At 34.4% G+C, this 23,842-nt stretch overlaps 1 protein-coding gene across 1 annotated transcript in view; it reads right to left on the bottom strand.

The window, feature by feature from the left end:
• Nucleotides 1–11,466: 11,466 nt before the first annotated feature.
• SUPT3H (SPT3 homolog, SAGA and STAGA complex component) overlaps nucleotides 11,467–23,842 on the bottom strand; it is a 273,613-nt gene continuing 261,237 nt past the window's right edge. Inside the window, exons 12-13 of the mRNA XM_083349958.1 lie at nucleotides 13,579–13,667; nucleotides 11,467–11,816 (exon numbers count right to left, since the gene is read on the bottom strand). Coding sequence (XP_083206084.1) covers nucleotides 13,626–13,667 — 42 coding nt within the window. The 3' untranslated portion in view covers nucleotides 11,467–11,816; nucleotides 13,579–13,625. The remainder of the gene's footprint in view (nucleotides 11,817–13,578; nucleotides 13,668–23,842) is intronic.

The raw sequence follows: 23,842 nt of genomic DNA, 5'->3' as shown, positions 1-23,842 counted from the left end.
TGATTTCTAACCGATGAAAATTCAGTAATTATCCACTTAGCATTTGTCACTTTCTTTCACTTAAAAATTGATCATCTAGAGAAGGCTGGATCTGCTAAATACAGCATGAGTATATTAATGGCAATCTCTTGGTGTGTAGAACAGGCTGTAGCCCAACTTCAATAAATGTGTTAAAAAAATAATAGCCACACTGGATTGTTTGACTTGAAGCATAAACATGTGCTTAAGGAAGAGAAGTTTGACAGCTCAGGGACTTAATCTTTTTATTAGCAACCTTCAATATCCATTAACCTGTCTCCCTGGATTTCCCTTTGTGCCATTCTAGTAGCAACTCTTGTAACAAAATAAATAGGCATATGTAGAAATTTACATTCTTTATATTAAAAATGCTTTAGGTAGCTAGCTTTGGGATTGTTTTCTCATGCAGCAGAGAACCATCTCTAACCATTTCTAGCTCCATTGCTAAGTGATTTGTTCCTGTATCTCTTATCCTTTGCTCGATTCATAGGACAACTCACATCTCAAAAGTAGCTTCCTATATAGTTGCAGAGTGGTCTTTTAAAATAAAATGTTTAAAAAGCTGTGGAGTGACATTGCAGCAGAATGTGGAAGCACACACACAAAAAATGATGAATTTTTGCTTTTGAATGCAACGTGTTACAAACCATATCATATACTATCAGTTCAGACAGCATACATATGAATAAATCTTGCTAATGTAAATAAATAAATTACCTGAGAAGTCATACTATACTCCTTACTGAAATAACATGAAAAGCAAATCTTGCTAATTTGAAAATACATTTGCGAACTCTTGATTGTTTGCATATTGTACTATATCTGGAATATAAACATGACCAAGTATTTTTTATGGATAAACATCATTTGGTTATCTAGATGCTTGATCTATTTATAATCAAGAGTTCATGCACTCTTGAGTTCTCAGTCCAGTTCTGATGCTCATACAGTAGCTAGCTCCTCCCGTTTATTTTTCAGAGAGAAAGAGACTAGTAGAAAGGCAGGGATGTATCTGCAGAATCTCTCCCTTGGAAGTACACTACTTGGGTCAAGCAGAATCTCAAAGGCCAAATCATAGTAGCTAAAGAAGGGATGAAAGAATAGGCACCATCTTCTGGAGTTTGGCTTTTGTCAAGCCAATTATGTCATACTTATTTAAAAATGAAATGACCATTGTTAGGTTTTTTTTTCTTCCCTAAATGGCATTTCAAGATCAGCTTGATCAGAACTGACACTTCCCTGGTCAAGACATCTTGCACCTTAACGCCTGTTGATATTAGTTTACATGTTATTCCTGTCTGCATAACACTGTCTTTCTCATCAACCTTCCACTGAGAAAGTGATGGAGGTAAGACCTTTGGAAACAGATAGTGTAGGAACTTCAATCTCAGTGCTTGTTTAAGATCACACCTCTTCTCCTTCAACTGAACTCCTCCAGTGTTTCTGGCTATTACTATGTGTGCTGTCTTGAGCTCCTGAAGAAAAGCAGATTATAAATGTAAGGATATAAATAAACATTTGCTGTGTTGCAGGGACACTGGCAGAAACCATTCTTGTGGCTCTTGTGACAATTATGGTTGTGGTGATATGTAGCTACTATTTTTAACATACATCTTATATGTACATATGCAATAGTTTTTATGTTTGCAAGGCAGCTCATGATGAAACTTAGCTATAGTTTTTAAACGTTTATCATTTAAAGCGTACGGTTACAATTGGGGCTAAAACATATTTCTGTGTCATTTTGATGCCCACCATGGGATCTGCTTACTGGAACTCATAGCAGAAAAATACTTAATGAAAATCAGTGTATAAATATGTCAAGTAGATTCTTGTTTTTTACCAAAGTGCATAATTTAGGCATAACTACCTCACACAGAGCCAAGTAAACTAGAGGAAGGGAAACTAAGGAGTCTCAGAGGCTGGTGCAATTGAAGTAAATCCCAAAGTCAAAACTCCAACTGGGAAATTTTTAAAAAACTAAAATGTGACTGATTAACTGACAATAATCCCTTTTAGCAATATATTTTGTTCTACTGTAAAGCCCAAGCTTTTTTTTTTAATAGAAGAAAAACAAATGAACTTATTTAGGTCAGCCCTCAAAACAGATTGTCAAAAAGAACGACAGTTAAATATTTTGACATGCAGAGTGGATATTATGTTAAAGAGAGGCATTGTATTCTATTTAGAATCCAGAAGTAGTCTCTCTGTCTGTCTCTGTGCCATTACTTAGCCTCAGAGAGCAGAGGCTACTGTCAGACTAAAAGAGGAATTCCCATGACGCAAAAGTGAGCCAAGTAAGATCTTTTTCCAGAAGTATTCTGGTAAGCGTTGCTTGAGGTTCAAGGCTTGTTCCTAGCCTTGTCTGCAAAGATACCTTAATTACATGTAAACCACAGGATCCTCCCCTCCTGCTGCAGCAGGAAGAAAAAAGGATGAATAGCTTCAGGCATCTGTTTGTCAAGTGGTTGTAGATTACAAATTGTTTGTAAAGTCATTTCCAGAGGACAAAAAATCAATAGGAGAAACACTTGGGTGTCTATATGGTCAGACAGGAGATTAGTGACTCTCCAGGATGACTTACCAGCAGTGAGTTCATACAGAATTACTAAAGCAGAGATGCAATCTGTACTCCATGCTGCAAGTGGGGAAGAAAAAGATAGTGGCATTGAAATTAGGCCAAGCTGTGTCAACTCATCTGATCCAAGAGAGAACTGAAATTGGCTGGACCAGCCAAAAAGAGAAGGATCTGATATACTGGAGTCTAGGAGGTCTGTTTCCCATTTCTCTGAATGTAGTGGCACCGCTGGCTTTTTAACGAAAAGAAGCCTTGGCTTGACTCATAGGACATCCGCATTAGATTTTCTATAGTATTTAATTTTCCACAAAGGCAGCTGCAACTGAAGCAGCATTAAATATAGGCTTGGTAATACTTTTGACATACGTAGGCTGTCATGAAAATTTAATGGAAAACGAAAGGGGAAAAACCACATGAGGCAGCTGATTTTCTGAAGTTGGTCTGTAAAGGACTTGTGGTTTATTGTCCCCCCCCTCCCCTGAGTTCGAAAGAGCACTTTAAAGTCACATAGGTATTCTTAGTTTGGGAGTAGAGGCTTGCCCTAGGAATCCAATCCTAGCCAATCCTTTAAATATTGACAATGACTCTAATGGAGGCCAAGGTTTTGTGCCTCATGGATCAACATTCAGGACAACTTTCACTTTTCTGCTTAACTTGATCCTGAGAGCAAAGGATTCTATCATGGCAGCCTAATGATCTTCAAGTTCTGGGAGTTATAATCTCTGTACCCCTGAAGGATGCCAGATCAGGAAAGACTGCCAGGTTCATCGATACAGATATTATTCATTTTCAACTTACCACGACTATTATGGGAATATCAGAAATATGCTTAAATCACTAATGGGATCTGAATACGCTTGGGTTTGGTTGAATCATCCACACAATATTTCTTAAGAACCTTATGCCTACTATTTTCATCACAAACCATTTTAACATACGATATTTCAAGACACCCTCCAACCTAGAAGTCCTCTAACAATTATTTTATTGCCTAACAATTTCATTGACCTCAGCAGGTTTGAGGCATCATGACTTTTATGAAGAACTTTATATTGCATCTCAGATTCCATGTCATTGCAGAACAAGTTATTAATTCTTCCAAAAGACATGGTTCGGGGATTTTCCTGTATCTCTTCTTTCAGAACTCCATTTCAACTGCCATGAGAAAGTCTCCTCTCCAGCTTAATACTGCCTATTCTTTTGTAATGAAAGATGTGCAGCCCAGACGGAACTTCCCCTTCTGACACCCATCAGAGCAGCAATAAGAAAAACAAAATAATCACACAGAAGGAAATCAGCACATGAACAGAAAGCTATTAAACATTTGAGAAAGGTTTAAGACTTGGGATTGGGATAGGAGGACACTTTACCTTTATACATTTTGCTATTTTACTAAAAATAGTTTGAGACTGAATAACCAGAACTGCAAAGGATATTTTAAAATATGGTTTTATTCTGAATTTATAAATCGACATAAATGGATGTATTTAGGCATACATTTTATATTGTATAATGCAATCACATTGTTTATGATTTGGAATGTAGTTACAATAATAGTTGGAAAAAGTGAGATTATTTTGCCATGGCATGCATTCTGAAATAAATTATACCCCACATTAGAAAGTAGGATTCTTTGCAGAATACCACTTATTAAGCATTTCAGTTGATTTGGCGGCAGGATTCTGGCCCCAATCAGTGGCAGTTCTTCAGAAATTGTTAGCAGGGTAGAATCATGTTAAGTTCTTTTCCTTAAATCTCTTCTACTCTTTTGCAATAATAAATTCATAGCTAATAACATACACGGAAAGAAAGATTGCTTAAATACTGGAAAATCAAATTTATGATGGCATCTTACAGCAGTAATTCCCACTGTGTTCCAACAAATTAGGTAATGTAAGACTGCAAGAACACCCCCCTTCCCCTCTCAACAGGCCTATTATTACAGTTCTGTCTCCTTCCAGTCTTTTTCAGTCTTGTGATCAGTAAATCTGCTGCGTTTGGGCATCGAGAGTAAATGAGGAGGACCAGGAGCTCAAAAACCACAGTATGCACTACTAGTCACTACCACAGCAATATATGCAATTCAATGAGCAGGAACAAGCCAAAATATGCGGATGGAGGTATTCCATTTAAGATGGGAGGGATCTTAAGTCTTAGAACCTACTTTACATGCACATTCCCCCTCCCCAAAAGGGAATGCCTTCCGAAAGATTCAGATTCCTTCCCAATGCAAATCGTGTGGGTGGAATATGGATAAGAAATATGGGAGGAGGACATTCTTATAGAGTATCTTGTTAGACAACAGAGGGACAAAAATGTTAGTCTGAGTTCAATTGATTTATGCCGTAGTTTTACTGTACAATCTGATAGGTGTCTAATCATGAGTCTTACTGAATTCCAAAGGACTTACCTCCAGGTAATAGGGTACAAAACTGCAGCATTATTCTTGCAAATGGAAAATTAAGTTTGTTCAAGTCAAGAGTCAGTTGAAGAGCAAGCAACTGTAAGTTAGTTACACTCATATTGTCCTTTAAAAAGTATTTTAAATACTATTTTGTGCAAAATACAACCTTTTTAGGTCACCCTGGTTTCTTACATTACTGTACTTTTGTAAAAAGCCCTGCTAAAGCAATAGCACTAAGAGAAAGACCAACATGCTGAACATTTCCAGAAGTAGTGTTGATGGCAGTTTTGACTAAGAAGTAAACAGGTAGGCAGTGCAAGTTTGGGCTATAAGAAAATGAAGAGATAGGCTTTATTTACTAAATGTGTCAAAGTAAAAAAGGGTAGTACAGAAAATGCAATTTTATTTATATATATAAACTGAAAGGGAATATAGTGATGTATAGGATAAAGACTAAAATTATGAGTGAATTTTTTCTTTCACTATAGTAAAATCATGATTCTGTAGACCAAATGGGAGGAAAAGGTGTCCATTAAAAAGAAATGTCTATTAAATATGAAAGTATGGAAAGTATAGACATTTTACGGCCCGAAACATTATATTAAAATCAATGTATGTCATTTTTCACAGGTCCAAAGATTTTACTAAATGTAGCTAATAATACAATCAGTATAAACTAATAAAGATAAGTGGGGAGAGATTCTGAATTGGTAAAATAAATAATTCACACCTTTTCTTCTTATACAAGCCAACACCACTTTAACTATCTGTCATTTGAAAACAATGGAGGTATGAAATATTTGAATCCATTTTCAATTAACTACAAGAATTATAAGAAAATATTTGAAAATGACTCACTATTCTTCTTGTCTAAATCATTGCAGCAGAAGTTCTTAATGCAAGAGTATAACTCCTTGATTTCATACTGAGGCTGGGCAAAAAGTCATAAAATTAAGCAAAGAAGGAATTTGTAAATATCTTATGGTCATATAATAGTTCATGACAGCTTGGACAGTGATTTCTGTTTTGGAGTAACTAAGCTAAAATATCTTGGATACATTTCTTCTTTTTGTAGAGCTAAGATAGGAGACACTGTGACAAGAAATGTCCTGCTTTGGAGAGAGAGATAGGTGGAAATGAATCATGTGGTGATTATTCTTGAAAATGGGCTGGTCAGATGGCCCATACTCATGCCACTTCAACAGGAAGAAATGCTGCTATTGTCTCTAAAGACAAACCTTTGTATTCTCATCATGTCTTCAGGTTTAGGATGATGTTATGAATGTTAGCAGTTGCCAGGCTTTCAATTATTATTCTTTTATTACATCAATAAAATAGAGTTCTAATATTTCTTGTGGTATGTTTCCTGACCTGGTTCACCTTGAAGGACTGATTCCCATGATACAATGACGTGTTTTTTCTAATGGAGCCAATAGACAATCCGGAACCAGTTGCTAGAGTATATAAGGAAAGGTTGTCTTTTGTGTCCTGCTGGTAGATTTCCTGGGGCACTGGTGTGGCCACTGGGGTACAGAATGCTTTCAACTTGAGCCAGCAGTGATCTTGTATTTTTAAATGTGACTTTAACCCATTTTTCATAATATTGAAGTAAAGTATGGAAGCCACAGCTGAACTTTGGAGCCAGTTTAATATTAGTAATGCAAGTGATTATACACTTTGGAGTGTTACTTGGTGATATAAAGTTTCATAGTAAACTTAAGGTAGTAGAAAGACCAAGAACATAATAATCATGTACTATTTATTGGCTGGGAGTGAAATACTTCAAACATTCAGAGTAGTAAAATGTTAGGAAAAACTACACTTCCTGATATAAAGAAGACTATAAATGTTTTTGGTTCCTCAAGCAGAAAAAAATCAGTGATGTTTTATGATAAGCAAAAAAAAATTAATGAAATAAATTTCTAACTTAAAGTATTACAGAGCCCCCAGAGGGCACAACAGACTTGCCTGTGGGAGTCTGAAGGAAGCTCATGTTAGCCAAATGCACAATCTGTGTATAATAAAATGTAAGGAAGTCTCAACTATAATTTCAGCAAGCACTGAGGCATTTCTTCAACCTCTAGGTCTGGCAATATTTTCCCCAATATACAAGAATCATAAAAATATTAAATGTTGCCCTCCAAGCACAAACCAGGACATTGTTTAATGTTATTTGATCTCTTGGTTTTTCTAATGATTGTATTACATTTTCTTTCAAAGTGCACATTTCTATTTTTTTATAGCTGTTTAATATCAGAAGAGTCTTGAATCTTCATAAAAAGGGCAGGAATCATCATGCTGTGGATAACCTTCAAATAATAATTGTATATACCTTATTTGAGTCCAGCAAGTTTAGGCCAACATTTAAAAACCTGCACGTATCCTGTTAAAAAGAAAAGTAGGACAGGTTTTCTAAAACTAAATATGAAACTTGAGTTGGAATTTATATATTACTATTAAAGCTTGGATAATATTAACCTTTGGAGAAATGCATGTCAAAAGTCTCTACAGACATTCCCTTCCAATTAAATATTGGGGCAAGGAATAAGAAAACAATTAAAATACATGAATATTAACAGTTCATAGATCAGTATCAGTAATATCAATAATGCCAGCAATGAGAAACCTGGACAAATCTAGTGGACTTCATTTTTCAGAAAGGTTTTCCACAATCTTTATCACACAATTGCTTCAATCCTAGATATGTGAAATAACTTGTAGAGTGTTGAATAAAGCATATCTCAACAATTGAGATTTCTAAACTGATGCTATAAATACAATATATATTGTATCATATGTCTCATGATTATGTTTCTTGATTGGTTAATAATTCAGAAAATTGCAATGAAATTTTTAATAGCAAATATAACTAAGTTTTGAACATATGTTTAGAAACAGTATTTATTAATGCAAACTGCTTCCTAGGACTGAGCAGTTTATAGCACCTATAGCTGTGGAATGAGTGTGTGTGTGCACGCTGAAAGCTGTACACTGGTGTGTTGCTTAACTATAAAATTGTCATGAAGTAGAGAGGGACAGAATCCCTACATCTGCAACATCACTTCCTTTTGCCACATGTAAAAATTAGAGATGACAAAAAGTGTCAGGTCTTGGAGAAACATCATCATTCTAAGGATGTACGAGTTTGGCAAACTACCTATCAGTCATCCCACAAAATCTCTCTTATTTTTTGTTTTCTGATGATTGCCATGCATGTCTATTTTTTTTACACAAATATATGGAAATTGTTTTAGGTTCCCAGTTTAGCTTCCTGGGATTTCATAGTGGTCTTCCATTCAAATCCTTACACCCATCTCAGTATCCAGTGTTTTCCTCTGAAAATGTTTTGTTTGCTGTTGCAATGTATATCCTTTCATGCAATGCCACAATGCCACAAATGCAAAGCTTAGGTTGTGACAATGCCTTCCTCAACATCTGTTCCACAAAGTTCTGCAAGTGCTCATTAGGGCAAGTCTATTTAGCTTTTCAAGAACAGCGAAGATTGACCAGGTGTTGCTATACTTTTATACTTCAATATTAAACTTATGTTGATCTTCAGCTTTGGAAAATGATCTTAACTAACCTGTTTGCAAAGGCCAAATATATGCAGAGCTAAACTACTTTCAGACAAACATGTTACTGTGCATTGACCAGTTCATTAGAGCAATTTCATGGAGCATTCAGACATTATCTTTTAGTCATCAGCCCATGTTTTACATCAATTTCACCCTTTGTTTCCCTTAATGGAGACAACCCATTTAGTTTATGTAGTAAATCAACTGAACTCCATTTTTTATTTTTAAATTCCTATTGAAATAAATGCATTTTCTGAATAAATGCCTTGGGAGAAATTAAAGTATGTAAGAAAAAATGATAAATTCATAATTTTACAATTATTTCAATAAATAATGATTTAAATAAAAATATTATTTAATTTAGTAAAAGAGTGACTTTTTTTCTAGGATATGCAGAACCTTAAAAACAGTTCAGGAACTTTAATGATCAGCAAAGAGATACTGAACATATGTTCCAATGGATCTTCAGATTGTTTACCTCTACTATACTCTGTATCATTTGAAATGCTTGGATTCAAGAAACCATCTCATATTTAGGAAAAATCATCATCTAGTCTCTGAATAAATGATACTCTTCATGCCCACATTTATTCATGATAAGGTCTTTAAAGAAGTAGTACATAATTTCTAAGAATTGTTTTTGCTTTATAGGTACTCCTAGTAACAAATATGAAATACGTATACTACAGAATCCATGCTTTCTCCATTAGATGATATGACTCCGAGGCTTTGAAGTATCATTTCATTATCTACAATCCTCTGCTTGAAAGAGTTGTTTGTATTGCCACCACATTAATGTCTAATGAAAGTTTAGATATCTAATTTTGCTCCTATTGTGATATATGAAATATATGGAATTTTTAAAAGTGTCATTATTTTAAGGTACAATAAAAAAGTTATAATGGGGGGGGAGGGGGAGAGGGGCAGGGAGGGAGGGGTAGGGGAGGGGGAGGGGGACTGTTAAAGATAAAATGTATGTTAAAACTTTTCAATAAAAAAAAGTTATAATAGATATGTAGCCTTTTTCTGATTTTAAAGGCCAGATGGGTCTTTTTCTGATTTTAAAGGCCACAAAATATACATTCCATTTCTCCAGGGATGGTTTAGCTGCATAATGTTGGCTTGTTGCCCTCTGGAAGAGTCATTGATTAAATGCATCCCATCACGTTTTCTTAGCTATGTTGCTATTCTGTTCAGATGTACCACTGCAGTCTTAAAAGCCCAACCTGATTCCGAGCCTTAAAAAAAAAAAAAGAAAAAGATTCACTTGGCCAATAAAATGTAATAGAATAGCCTTCAGTGTTGACATTATATCTATGACAAATGCCGCTATCTATTTATCCTCAAATTATCTCTGGAAGTGTTTATGTACTATGAGCTAGACAGGAAGCTATAAAATATTTTATGAGAACGGCACATGGCTGATGGCAGAGTTTTAATGCAAACGTGGTCCCTTCTAAATCTGAAGCCTGCCAGAAAGGAATTCTTTCCATAGTAATCTTGTTTTGACCAAAGCCCCCCAAATCTAGAGAGACTTCTTTCAATGGACAGCCTCCTGAGAGTGTGAAGGAACATTAAATTTGGCTGCTGCATATGGAAAAGAAAAACTAGCTCTTTTGTAGTGTACAGAGGAAAGTAAGAAATTATTCTTCAAACAATTAAAGGAACTTTTGGTTCTAAAACTAAGAATCTCAATCCAAACACTTAAAGTTGAAAGGCAACTTCTAACACATGAGAAAAGTTTTGAGTAAATAAGATTCCATATATTTAGACAGACTTGTCTTCCATGGACTTTCCCTCTTAATCTACATGCAATGAATGAAATTTTGAGTCTCCCTAAACAGATTACGATACACTTCTATATTAAATAATTGTTCTTACTCCACACCCACTTGTGTTACTGAGATATGGTTGAACAGGGAAGTGTCCTCTTAAGGATTTACCTATTCAGATTACTGATGAAGTTTGGGGACAGGTGAAGCTGTTTGAGAAGATCATCTGCTGGTGGTGCTACCACCACCACCTGCAGCATATAAATAGAGGTCTCCCTGCTTTAGAGAAAGAGGTAGTGTGGGGAATTCTGTGCTCAGTTCACCACTGGAGACTTTCTCTTTAAATATGGGATTCGGGTATTTAGTTTGGTCTCTGTAATTTTGTCCTGAAGTTGCTTTTAATTTTGTAATTGTGTTTTAATGGTGGATTGTATTTTATATCTGTTTATTTTGGATCCTTCTTTCAGTATGTCCTTTCTGGAGAGAAAAATCAAAATCTAAATATTTAGGTAAATATAAATAATATAAGAATATTAAAAATTAAGGAGGCACAGAAAGAATATGATGCAAGAATAAAGGGAATATGAAAATATAGGAACTATACTACATTCAGTCATTCTGGGAATAAATACAGACTGATCCAAGAAAATGAGACAAAATGTAGCTTGTTTTCCTTACAATGTTTTCATTTTGGCTTATAATTCTTGCTTTTTGGAGAAGAGAAAGGTTATTATATGGGTTTATTGAACAAACTAGATTTTATAAATAATTGCCTGTCAGACTGTTCAAGACAGACAAATATACAGCAGACCAACAAAAACATGATCTGTCATATTTCTAAGAGAAATATATGTTGATTTTTCATTCTCTGGGGTTGTAAGTGTACCAAGTAAGAAATAAATGCCAGTGCTTTTTCTGCTTATGCATTTTTTTAAAACAAAGATACATCTAGAGAAAGAATTTTTATTCCAGTATTCTTGGCCTAAAATGTTTTCTTTTTGCATATATGCCTGTAGATCGAAACCAAATACAATAAATGCTGGTGTCCTTTAAAAAGTCTGGATGTTTACAGCAAGCATATAATTTTCCATCATTATGGATGCCAAGAAAAATAAGAAATCATGATAAAAAGAAAAGTTTAATCATATATTTCAGCAAGCATAGACAGAACATCAGCAATGGGTTTTCTTCTTTACTGTATACACTATTTTTAGTTCTTTAACATCAGATCAATTCCAGAAAAATGACATGCAAAAATGTTTTCAAAGTATAATTATGCCACTATGGAAAGCATAATACTGAATATATCAATTGCAATAATTCAGTAAAGTAACCACATCTAAACACTGACTTCTAAAGAGATTGATCCGTATAAGGCTGGTTATGGTGTATGTCCAGTATTTGGACTCTTGAAGTCCTTGGCTCTTATGATTAACTCTACAGCAGCAACACTTGGCAATGAGTTCATCCTGCAGGGTTTAATATAAACATTACATGAGATCCCATTCAAAAATGATGGCCACATTCAGACCTCATCATAGAATTGTGAAAGTTTCCCTAAAGTTTTAATAAAAGAATGAAAATGAACCACATGTAATCTTGTGTAGACCTTGGACAAAAACAACACTGAAATTAGTTTGCAGTTGAAAAGAATTCTTTATGGATTGAGTAACGTAACAACTGAAGAAAAGCCAAGGCATTGGGTACTTCAAGAAAAAGAAAGAAGGGGATGCTGTTGTGTCATTTCCTTAAAAAAATGCAAATAAATGGATTCACAAAGCACTGAAAACCTAGAAAAAGCATATAAGCCGATAAACTTGATGTAGTGGCAAAATGCTGTTTCCACTTTTTCATTTCATAGAAAAAAATTAGGATTACAATTTACTATCTACCGTGCTTACCTTAACAGAAAAAAAGCTTCTCGTATAATTATTGTGAGAAAGGCATTTGCATTGGGGTAATACAAATATATTTTTGGTGTAGAAATAGCCTTTCAATTAATATCCCAAAATACAAAGAATTATCTCTGCCTTCAACTTTTTGCATGATTCACTAAATGATTATCTTTTTTTTTCTGAGTGTAAAAGCCTCATCCATTTCTTGAAGTGCACAGGATTGGATTTCTCCATTCTACAGTTCTGCCTCTGCAGTGACTGACTGAAAATGAGGCAATCATACCTGGTGCACAGAAGGGCCAGAAACGCTTACCTTTACGTGGCATCACTTGGCTGGTGCAACTGTTTAGCTCTCATAGGAGACTCTCCTAGCATATAGCAGTGATGGCGAATCTTTTAGAGACCGAGTGCTCAAGTTGCAACCCAAAACCCACTTATCTATCGTTGGGTGCTGGGTGGGCGTGGCCCATTGGGTGGGTGTGGCCCTTTGGGTGGGTGTGGCTGTGGTGGTAACAGCAGACTGGGCAGGACTAAAAAGTTCAATCAATCAATTCCAACTTTGTGAGATCTTTTTTTTCCCAAGAGAAGTTGAAATTGATTGAACTTTTTTCTTTTTTTGCACACGGCGGCGGAAGCCTAAAGTGAAAAGGTTTTATTAAAACCCAGCTGAAGGCCTAGGACTGGGCCGACGGCGCACGTGCCCACAGAGAGGGGTCTGCGTGCCACCTTTGGCACACATGCCATAGGTTCACCACCACGGGCATACAGTTTTGAAACTGCTACTTTAAAAAAAATCCAATTTGGGAGACCAGTATTGGTATATCATATTTTAGTTGAATTCTAATGTTATATAACTATATTTAAATTTATTATTAAAACAACATTATTTTCTGCTTTACAGTTCCTGATCAGTTTATCACTTTACAAATTACACAAAATAACAAGTGGTTTTTTAGATTTTTAAAAATCAACATTTCTCTAATTATTTTCCTGATAAAAGCAAACAAATAAGGCAGCTTCTTTTAACTTTCTTTATAAAGGTGATGAGTCAAAACTAACAAAAAGGTTTGTTAATTTGAAGTTTGAAGTTTGTTCCTGAGGGCTGATACTGTAATAATTTTGAGGAGGAGGGTAAACGTCAGAACTGTGCAATTTACCATAACATACCAAACATCCTGCCATTAATTAGCTAAATGTTACATTTAGAAATCAGGAGTAATGACTGAGGGGTAGGAAAAAAGAGACAGAAGCAGCCAGTTGATAGTCACAACAAACCAGTCCACTCACAAATATGCTTGCAAATGCCGAATTGGCTGGGGGGGGGAGGAGAACCCACCTTAAATATATAACACTGTCTTTCCTGTTGCTGCAGGCACATCCATATTAGCAAACTAGAAAAGTCATCCCATTTCTGCGGTAGGCGCTCTGTCAAAGAAAGAAAATCTGCAATGAATTATCACATCAAGTTAAACAAGGAAAAACAGGCAGAGAGCAGAGCAAGACTTTCTTCCTGTTAGTAGACTATTCTGGCTGCAATCTAATAGCAAACTTAATCTTAACATTTCTGGTGGGGAAGCATTAAGCAACCACTTTTTCTATTAAAAGCTCAGTGTGGTTAGAAGTGGTTAGTGATTCTATTTCAGGACATGTACAAAATTATGACATCCTATTTTGTTAATTGCCTAATACATAAGCAATTGGTGGTCAAAACTACTATTAGTTCAACATTCTCATTTTTTATAAATCTATCCTAAATCTCATCACCATTTAGAAAAATCACTTCTGCCTTACCTATAATAAATAAATGACTGCAATATTTTAAATTTCTCTCATGAGGATTTTACAGGCTACGTTCATTACAATATATATCCAATCAACCTTTACTTCACTGCCATTAAATTAGTTTTCTGACACTGCAGTATCAATGGGTTTGAAAAATAGGCTCAAACAACTGAAGGCTGTGCTATGAGAAAAAAGTAAATAAATAAATAAATCACTTTTTATTTTAGGTGGCTCCAGACACTAGGCTTTAAACATATTTTGGGACATCATAGACTTATTGTAGTGAATTATCCTAGTGATATCAGTGTAATGTTTATAACACATGTGTTTTATGCATAAACTGTCCTTTAAAGACCTACTGTATGTCTTTAAAACTGCTGAATTCTAATCAATGCTGCCATCCATCTACAACTGAGTGCATTCTGGTAAATTTTGGAAATCTGCTGATTTCTTTTATATTCCTAGTATGGACATCATCAGAAATCAAGATGTCACTTTTTTCTTTTTCTTCCTTTTGTATATATGTGAATGCAAGCATGCACATACAAATATACCAAGGAAGACTGATATGAATAATTAAAACTGGTAGATGTTAACATATTCTACTTCGACTTTCCAATTATAAGAACCTCTAAAGCAGTTTACAACAAATAATTTCAATCTAAACTGATTATCCAAAGTTAAATGAATCAGAATCAAATCAATCAAGAATCAAAGCAATCATTTACAGTACAAAGGTATATTTATGCTTAAGTATACAGTATATGTATGATATCATGTTATAGAATAAGAAAGCAAGCTAGCTAGCAAAATTTCACTCAATACCAAAACTGAAACTTCAGCTAACCTCTAAAACTTTTTTTTAAAAAAGCTGAGTGAATTTGTAGGGGACAGAATATCAGAACCAAACAAATATTTACTACAGCTAATTTGCCAAAGCAGGGACACCCAGAAGAAAAGGCTCTATGGCAGGCAGATTCAAATTGGAGTAGACAATCTTTGGATATTTTGATTTTAGGTTATTTCTGGCTATTTTGTATGTTAAAACCAGGATTTTCAACTGAATTTTTAAATCTACTTTTAAAGACAGCTCAAGATTGGATGTTTTCAAAATAATGTTACAGAGTAGTTGAACTCTTTCAGGAAATGACAGAAGGGACTGGTGTATCAGCTGAAGTATATAGCATTAGATACCATGGATACTACTATTATATCAATTATTAAAGACTAAATATGCTTTAATCTTTACTGTGAATCACAAACTTAGAAAGTAGTTCACTTTCATACATATAAATATATGTATGAAAAAATGTAACCAATGTATAAATTTACGCCTTGATGTCAAACATCTAATTCTCATGCAGCAGTACTTCGTAATTTAAGTCAAACCAGTGCCTTCTCCAAGGAATAAACACTGAATATTTTACTTATTTACAATCATTTTTATACCACCTAGTCCAAAGGATTGTAGGCAAATAGAGTAAAAATATTATTGTTAGGTTCCACAACATGTTGGCCTAACAACAACATCTTGATCAAGGAGAATATTTGTAGTTCAGTGTTGAACTAAGGAGTACTTGGTGCTCTCTGAGCTTGGTTGTTTCCTTGCAGACATTTCATTATGCTGTGCACTGATGATGTTACTTAGTCTGGGTAATGATCCAATTTAATAATCACCTAAATTTATTTGTGTGTGACAAAGATCAGAAATAGAGAATGCTCTAATTTTATTCTCTCTCAATTTTAACAAAACCTATTGTCATTTGATTGTAACAACTGCCATATCTACCATGTTCTGGATATTAATGATTAGAAGAATTGTTATCTCCTGCATCTAAAGACACAATAATGTTCTCTGTAGCAGTTTAATGCTATAGACCAAAGGATAATCAAAATTAAATGTGCCACAAGAAAGTTGGGAATCTGTTCTATTTTGAAGATACAATAGTTTCCACTATTACCATTATTTTACAATTTTAAAAGCCTTCACAGGTAAATCATGTAAAGTTTTCTGAAATTCCTGATCCTAAAAATCCACATCTCAACCCAGACATTCCATTAATTCTTTTCTCACAGATTCTTTTTAAAAATATATATTTTATTGATTTTTTTACAATAGCAATCTTTAGTACTTAATAAACAGCAGGTTGTCTGGGTTCATATATTTAAAAACAATAATTAATTTCTATAATTCCATAATCGATATGTTAGTTAATGATATATTTCTTTGATCTTCTCTTCTTCCAGTAGTATTCTCTTTTGTCAACATTAGACAAATATAATTCTTAATGCTTTTGATACATACAAGGTTGGATATAAACATTTTTCTTGTGTTTGTGCAAATAACAATAACATCCACATATAACATCTTTTCTAATCGGCTTATGTTTCAATTGTATTTGTAAAAGTCACGATGTCTCCTGTTTTGAAGATTCTTATTTAAGCTTAATTTCCCTCTCAGTATCCAGACCATTCTTATCAATCATAATTTTCTCAAAATTAATTACCTTTAAATATCCAAACTTTTCATTCACATACACCATCCCAATATTTTTACATCTCATATATTATAAAAATACTATACTACTTATATATCTTATCCCTCTTACTGTAGGGCCCCCTTATATTCAAAATTTATCTATTCTTTTAACCATATTCAAAAAGTGTTTAATCATATAGTACTCTATCTGGCAAGTCAAATTGAGTCTCTTAAATCTAACTCTAGACTTCTTCTTTTGCCATGTAGCTTTCCATGTCAGTATGTTGCACTTGCCAGGGGATTCTTCCTGTATTTTTGTGAATATTGTTGGGAATAAGAAAGAGAAGTTAAATAGAATATGCGTTTTTTTGTCTTCCAAATTCTAATGGTTCTCCTGGTAGCTCCTATAATTCATTTTGTTAGATCTTCTTTCTTATGCTTAAGTTTGTTTTGAAGTCCTGAAAGATGAAATATCTTTTCTGTTTTCATTGTTGTGGCAAAATCTTGCAGATTTTCTTTTGTTCTCTTCATTTGTAGTTATCTTCATTTGTAGCTTCACCATTTGGGTCACTTTCCTCTGGTTTATGTTCTGTTACCTGATTTGTTTGCTCATTCTTTAACATCGTTTTCTGAGAGTTTTTTAATTGTAAGTTTAGGTTGGAAATGTGCTCATTTATGTCATCAAAGTGGTTTTTAATCTCATCATGATCTGAAACAATTGTCATTTGAATTTGTCACAGCATTATGTACATTTTCTCCTGGAAAGTATTTGCTTCATTTTGGAGTATTGCTCCTGCATATTCCCAATGTTCTAAGCTGGGGCCTTCAGAAGGGAATGTTAGTTGTGGTTTCCTGTCACTTTTAGTTAGGTATGCAACATTCATTTTGTCTCCTCCCTCCAGATAGTCTTTCACCAGTACCAGTCTCTGTAATTAGCTTTGTCAAACCAGCCAATCTTAAAATCCAAACAACTAAATCTTATATAGTTCTTATCTTTATATATGGTTTTTGTAATCCAATGCATTTCCAATTGTCAAAGCACCGTTGAAAGCACTATTTTGTAACAGTTCTTCTGTTCAGGGGTCCTGCAGTTATAAACCAGTCAAAATTGCAATCCAGAATGTTTAGCTGTCTAATAGCTTTCCAGTAAATTCCCGCCTAGAAGATTACCAAAAGTCAAAGTTTTTCTTTCTCTGCAAACAATTCTTGAACTTAGAAATCCCAGCTCAGTATTTATAATCGCAGAAAATCAGCAGTTTTTAAAACAAATGTAGTTCTCACTCTGTAGTAGATAGTCCAGTGTATTTTATTTCCTCTGTGCAGCTGTTTTTTATTTGGCTAAAAATCACTAAGGTTGAAAGGAAAACATTTTTCTCTATTTCTGGGCATCTTGCCAATTTCTGAGTTAATGCTGCTGTAGTTTTATACTAATCCTCTACTAGGTGTCAGTAGTTATTCATTTTCCAACTTTTAAGATAAAGAATTATTTTCTTATAATTTCATCAATATTCTTTCAGATATGAAATCTTCATAGTTTTCATAATTTTCAGATTTATCCAGACTGTAGTATTATTAGCTTCATTTCAATATATTTTTGTCCCCCATAAACATTAATTCACCACTTTCATCTATAGAAGGGTGCAGGTGTGATCTCCTCCCTTCTCACTTTTGGAGGACTTTTTGCTTCTTGGGGATCTTTTCCAGAAAATCAGTTACAAAATAGGAGATAGAAGATCAATATTCTCACCAAGTTCCGAGCACGCTGTTCACATTATTTTAGTTAGTGCTTTTGGACTTCGGCTGCCAGTAGTTTGGGCTAGTCACTGGGGTGTGGCTAGCTTTCCTCTTGTCAGGTTGGAAGGTTTCCCCCAGACCAAATGGATTGACCATAGTGGATCCGCGATCAGCGTGGGGCCCTCCTTCTTTGTCTCTGGGGCAACTTTAGATGCATTTTAGGGTTCCCTGGAAGGGCAAAATCAGCTGTGGGGTGTGGAGCTCTGAAATCCATCGGCCACATCACTACAACACAAGAGCAGAAGCCCTTCTCTCACAGACTCTTAATCAGTAGCAAATACATCCATAAAACTAAGTTTTGAATTCTCAGATCTTCCAGATATTACTTAACTATATCTCCCAGCAGACTCAGACAGTAGGGCTGATAGTGGTGATGCTGGGATTCGTAGTCCAGTGAGTATATGAAGAGTTACACTTTGCTAGAATTTCTAATACTCACAAAATATTATTATAAACAGTTTTACAGATTGCAATGCAGAGCCACATCTACAGAGAGACTTCCTGAACCTGTTTCTGAAAACTATTTTCTAAATATAAAATGAAAACTTTTCAAATTTTGACATGACTTTTCCCCTCCTGCTTTCAGGAGCCAATGAATGAATAACATTCCAAAATTCACCCTTAGAGGTTTTAATATACATTTATCTAGAAGAAATGTCCTACCTTTTTCTCTCTTACACATAGGCTTACACTGGAATGTGCTGCAAGATGAAGAATATTATTCTGAACTTAAAAAAAATACTTTCAAAGAAAACATTAGGCAATGTCATAGGAATGAATAGTTCAAAATGAAATATTCCAACTAAAGCCAGGCATGGACCATATAAACAAAAGGGCCATATATCCAAAGATGTGGGTATTACTTAAGTAACTAGAACCCATGCTTAGAATTTCAGGCAAAAAATAGAATTTCTCTTTCGTTGAAGACACTTTAACAGATTTATAATACAACAAAAACCTTTAATACTCTAATTCAGCACTAAATATTACTGTAAAAGTATATGAAGATATAATTTAACTATTTAAATAGTTTGAATAGTTGAATCTTTAATTAATTTGAGAAAGAGTTGTGGCAGCTACAGATACTGTAATTAAGTTTGATTTATAGAACGTAGGGGAAAATAAATAAAATCTAGTTTTCTTTCTCTCCTGCTCTCTGTTTTCAATATTAAACTGCATATTTCAGCCAAAACAGAAATAGCTGTTTTTAGTCTATGCAGATAATCACTTACTGAAGCAGACAAACTTGGAAATGAACACAGATAACCGAAACCACTTAAAGGAGAGAAGGAGGTAGGAAAGGAAGAAATGGTGCTGATGGCAAACAGTATTTTTCCCTTCGAAGGGCTAGCTTGATATATTTTGCTGTCTGAATAAAGTAGCAAGTAACACTACAAAGCAAGTTCTATAATAACAAATGCAAACCAAGTTATTTTGTGATATGAAGCAGAACACAACCTATGCACGTCTCTCATCTTCAACAATAAAAACAAAACAATAGCAAAGTGAATAGCTAATCATTGCAATCCTTCCATTACATTCATATCTACTGTCAGACATAATCATAACACTCTTTCTAATGACAAGTAATGAATTTTACTTTTTAAAATTCAATACATGCAGCTTTATGGGGCTATGATAGGTATTTGTTTTCTTCATTTAATACATACATCAGCACTTTGGTGTGAATGACTATCCTTCAATATTGAAATGACACAATTACCAATGTAATTTTGCATATTTACATATGCCTGCATGCATATGTGAAAGGTATAAAGCCAACATGCAATAAAACATAGGAACATCAGGTTCCACCACACAACCTCTAGGAATGACATCATCTGATCACAGTTCTATGTTGGATCTCTGTATATGTCATGTGTGATCAAAACGTTGAAGATGAACTCGAATAACAAACCAAAACAGGGAGCATGCAAAAGGAATGTTCTAACAATGAGAGATTTCAGTTACTCTTAACTTAGGCAGGTATCTTCTGGAATTTTGGTTGAGACTGGTACCTCTAAACTTATTTAATAATGCATTTGACTTGGAATATGCAATGCACTGGCCAAATGTGTAAGCAGGCCAATGTCTACTAACCTTAATGGTTTTAAAAGGGGATTGGATAAATGAGTAACAAATCTATGAGTAACAAATCCATCAACAACACTTATTTTTAAAAATTCAGCACGTGAGTGACCACTTTCAAAACCAAAATAGTGAACTAAGATCAGCTTTGTTCTCATCCAGCAAGTATTCTTATATTTTCATGTGTATGCACATTACTTGAGTTGGCCATGCTGACTGGATAGCTTAATATACCTGAAAGGTACCAAGTTGTATGGTGTGTATTTGTGTTTAACTAGTTTTCTACTCCAAAAAAATTTAATTCCTAAACATGATCTGAAATAAAACATTACCACTCAGAGTCACTATGCCAGATGTAGTACATTATTACTACAAACAAGCACAAAGAAGATAACTTGTTTTTCCAAAAATTATACAAATGTAAATGTCAGGATAATGTCAGAATAAAGTAGCAATCATTGTGAACATACCAGATATTCAGTCCATAACAATAACAATAAAAGGAATTGATTGGTTCTTTGTAATTAGTATATTTTTATATCTGTGTTCTGTACCAGACCTAACTTAAATAGCCTATATTTTATACTTCTATATGATCCTGAAAAAGGATGGAACTGTTTTAATGAACAGAAAAGATGAGTAGTCTCTTGCAAGCTCCAAAGCACTACTTCTGTACTATGCTTAGAGTGTACAACCCTGTTGTTCCTCTACATTGATCTTTGTTCAAAACATCCTAGAGCTAGCAGAGTCACTTAAGCATAGAAACAAACAAATAATATGTCAGGCAGAAAAGGCTTCCTCTCTCATTCCTACTGCATACCCTTATAATTCTCCTCCACTGAGATACCAGGTTGAAGATGGGAAAGAAAAATAAGATACATGAATGCATTTAAAGAGCCATAATCACAATCAGCCATTGTTGTTCTTCATAACCTCTGAATATCTAGGGGGCGACAATATATTGAATGGGAAAAACATTTCACATGAATGAGAAAAGATGTAGCTGGTGACAGAAGTTCTGTGGAATGGAAAGTTCTATTTTGGAGTAAAATAAAGATTTGTTTACAAGTCAACCTTATTCTGACACATAATTAAGGCAGAATTGGTCTATTTTTAGGACAAGAGCCTATTCAATAGCATACCAAACAGACCTGCTTTATTACAGTTCTGAGATTGTTTGGGGAGTTGTTAAATTAGTGGCTTGAACTGCTTGCTCCCAAGAACAATACAAAGATATGATGCCCAACTTCCTTGTGCTTGAGATTTGCTATCTTTAATGCAAATCCCAATCATTGGATTCAGGAATGTTGGTCCCATAAGTGGTGTGTTTTCTACTTTTAGTGGCCATTAGCCTAAGAGAAAGATAGTTATAAGCAAATCAAAGTAAATACAATGGCAAATGTTCAAACAGCAATAAGAAAAAATGATGCTGAAGAAGCAGACTAAAAGTAATTAGGCAGAAGGAAATAAAATGCTATGAAACAGTACATGCACACAGGAGAGAGAGAGAGAGAGAGAGAGAGAGAGAGAGAGAGAGAGAGAGAGAAGGCAAGTTTGAAAGCAAACATTTTGTAAAATGGAGAGTTTTCAGTCTAAACATCTCAATTCTAGAACTTCTAAATAAAATTCTTAGTATATAAATTATAAGGCAAAAGTCATCTGTAAAATATAATCAGAACTCTTGATTAAAGTCACTTGCTGGATGCTTTTTAACAATGCAAATACACAACTTTTGTAGATTAGAAACTAGTTTTTCATTCATTTAAAAGGCGGTAGATCTGATTCTGTACCCATCCACTTTGTTATTCAAATTTACAACATTGAGTACAGTATATTAATTCATTAGAGTAGCTTCTCTATGTGAAGCAAAATGGGGGCTTCAGAATCTAATACTCTTTATGTTGTATAATAAATTTAGCTGCCTGGTCTCATGACTTTATATATCCTTACCAAAGAATCCTGTCATCAGATTTCATGTGATTCTTGCCTTTCTGAAGGAGAAAAATGAAATCATTCAGGACTTCTGTGCAAATCACCCACTCAAGTAGAGAGTGTCAATTACACTTGGTGGCTAAATATATATAGGCCGCACGTGGCTGAATAGATGAAGCAGAACTGACAGTTTTCTCTCTATACATACAAATTCACCACAGGAGATGTCATCTTTGCGTTTAACATTTAAACAATTTTTGTTCATTCTTCATTCTAGGAAATCATCTGAAACCAGTTGTATAACCTAAGTGTAATATTAATGTATTTACATTATTTATAAGCTACTTTTCAGAGCAAGTCCCTCACAGGCAACATACAATAAAATCACCTAATAAATTACTAAAAGCAGCAACTAAATAAAACAGTAAAGGATTAATCACAGCCTGAGCAAAACAAATGCTTAGGAATTCTTTTTAAAATTTGCAGTAAAAGAGCCACAGTTCTTGGAGGAAAATTTGAAACTAAAAATACCCTTGAATCAAGCAAGCCTGGCTCTTGAATCTGGCCAAAGGCAGGAAAATTGTAACCCTCCAAATGATAATGATGGTTATTATAAATCAACAAAAAGTATCCTTTCAGTAGATTTTAATCATCATCGTCATCATCATCATCGTCTTGCATTAATAAACAGCACAGGAAAATACAAAGTGTATAAATACCACTATTGCAGGAAAATAGAAGCATGTAAGGCTGATTGACTCATGGACTAACTATAAAATAATCCTTGGAGAAGACAACTATCTTAATCAGGGGTTGCAAAGCCATCAGTGTGGGCTGTTTTCCACAAGGGAGGGAACTATAATGGAGAACCCTCTCTCCTTCTGATTAGCTGCCTCTGTAAATTTAATTAGCAAAGCACCCAGAAGAAAGTTTGTACAGATGACCAAATTTGTGGAGCAGATGTTCCTTGAAATCGTCTTCCCCAAGCTGTCCATGGCTTTAAAGATTAGCACTCATAATTACTCCAGCCCTAATTGCAATTCTAAGAGTGATTCCTACTTGGTTCACTTGATTTCAGAGATGACCAATAGTTTCAGAATTTTCTCCCTATGAATATGGCTTCTGTCATGGGGTTCATTTTGGATGGTTTGGCACAGGCAGAACAGGCAAATAAATATTGGTTTCACCCCAAAGTGTTCTACTTATTGCTTCATAAATACGTAGATTCTTAAGTTTCATAAGTTTTACTAACATAATCCTAGTATTATACCTTACTTAACTTACATCTCAGATAAGCCTATAAACTTAGCTACTTATTTACTGAGGTTTTCAGTAATTCTTCTAATTTTGTGGTCCAAATCCAATTCACATACAGTTTCTGTTTTTATTTCTCTGCTACTTTAAATGCTGGGTGTTTCCTCCTCCTCCTTTCTAAATTGCTTTTATTTTCAGTGTTTTTAATATTTTCTTAGCTACCAGCTTAGGTAACACTTAGGTTTTCAAATGTTCTCTGTTTTAAAAAAAA

The sequence above is a fragment of the Vipera ursinii genome, assembly GCF_947247035.1.
Source record: "Vipera ursinii genome assembly, chromosome: 1".
Classification (NCBI taxonomy): Eukaryota; Metazoa; Chordata; class Lepidosauria; order Squamata; family Viperidae; genus Vipera; species Vipera ursinii.
This window is presented reverse-complemented; position numbering and strand designations above follow the sequence as displayed.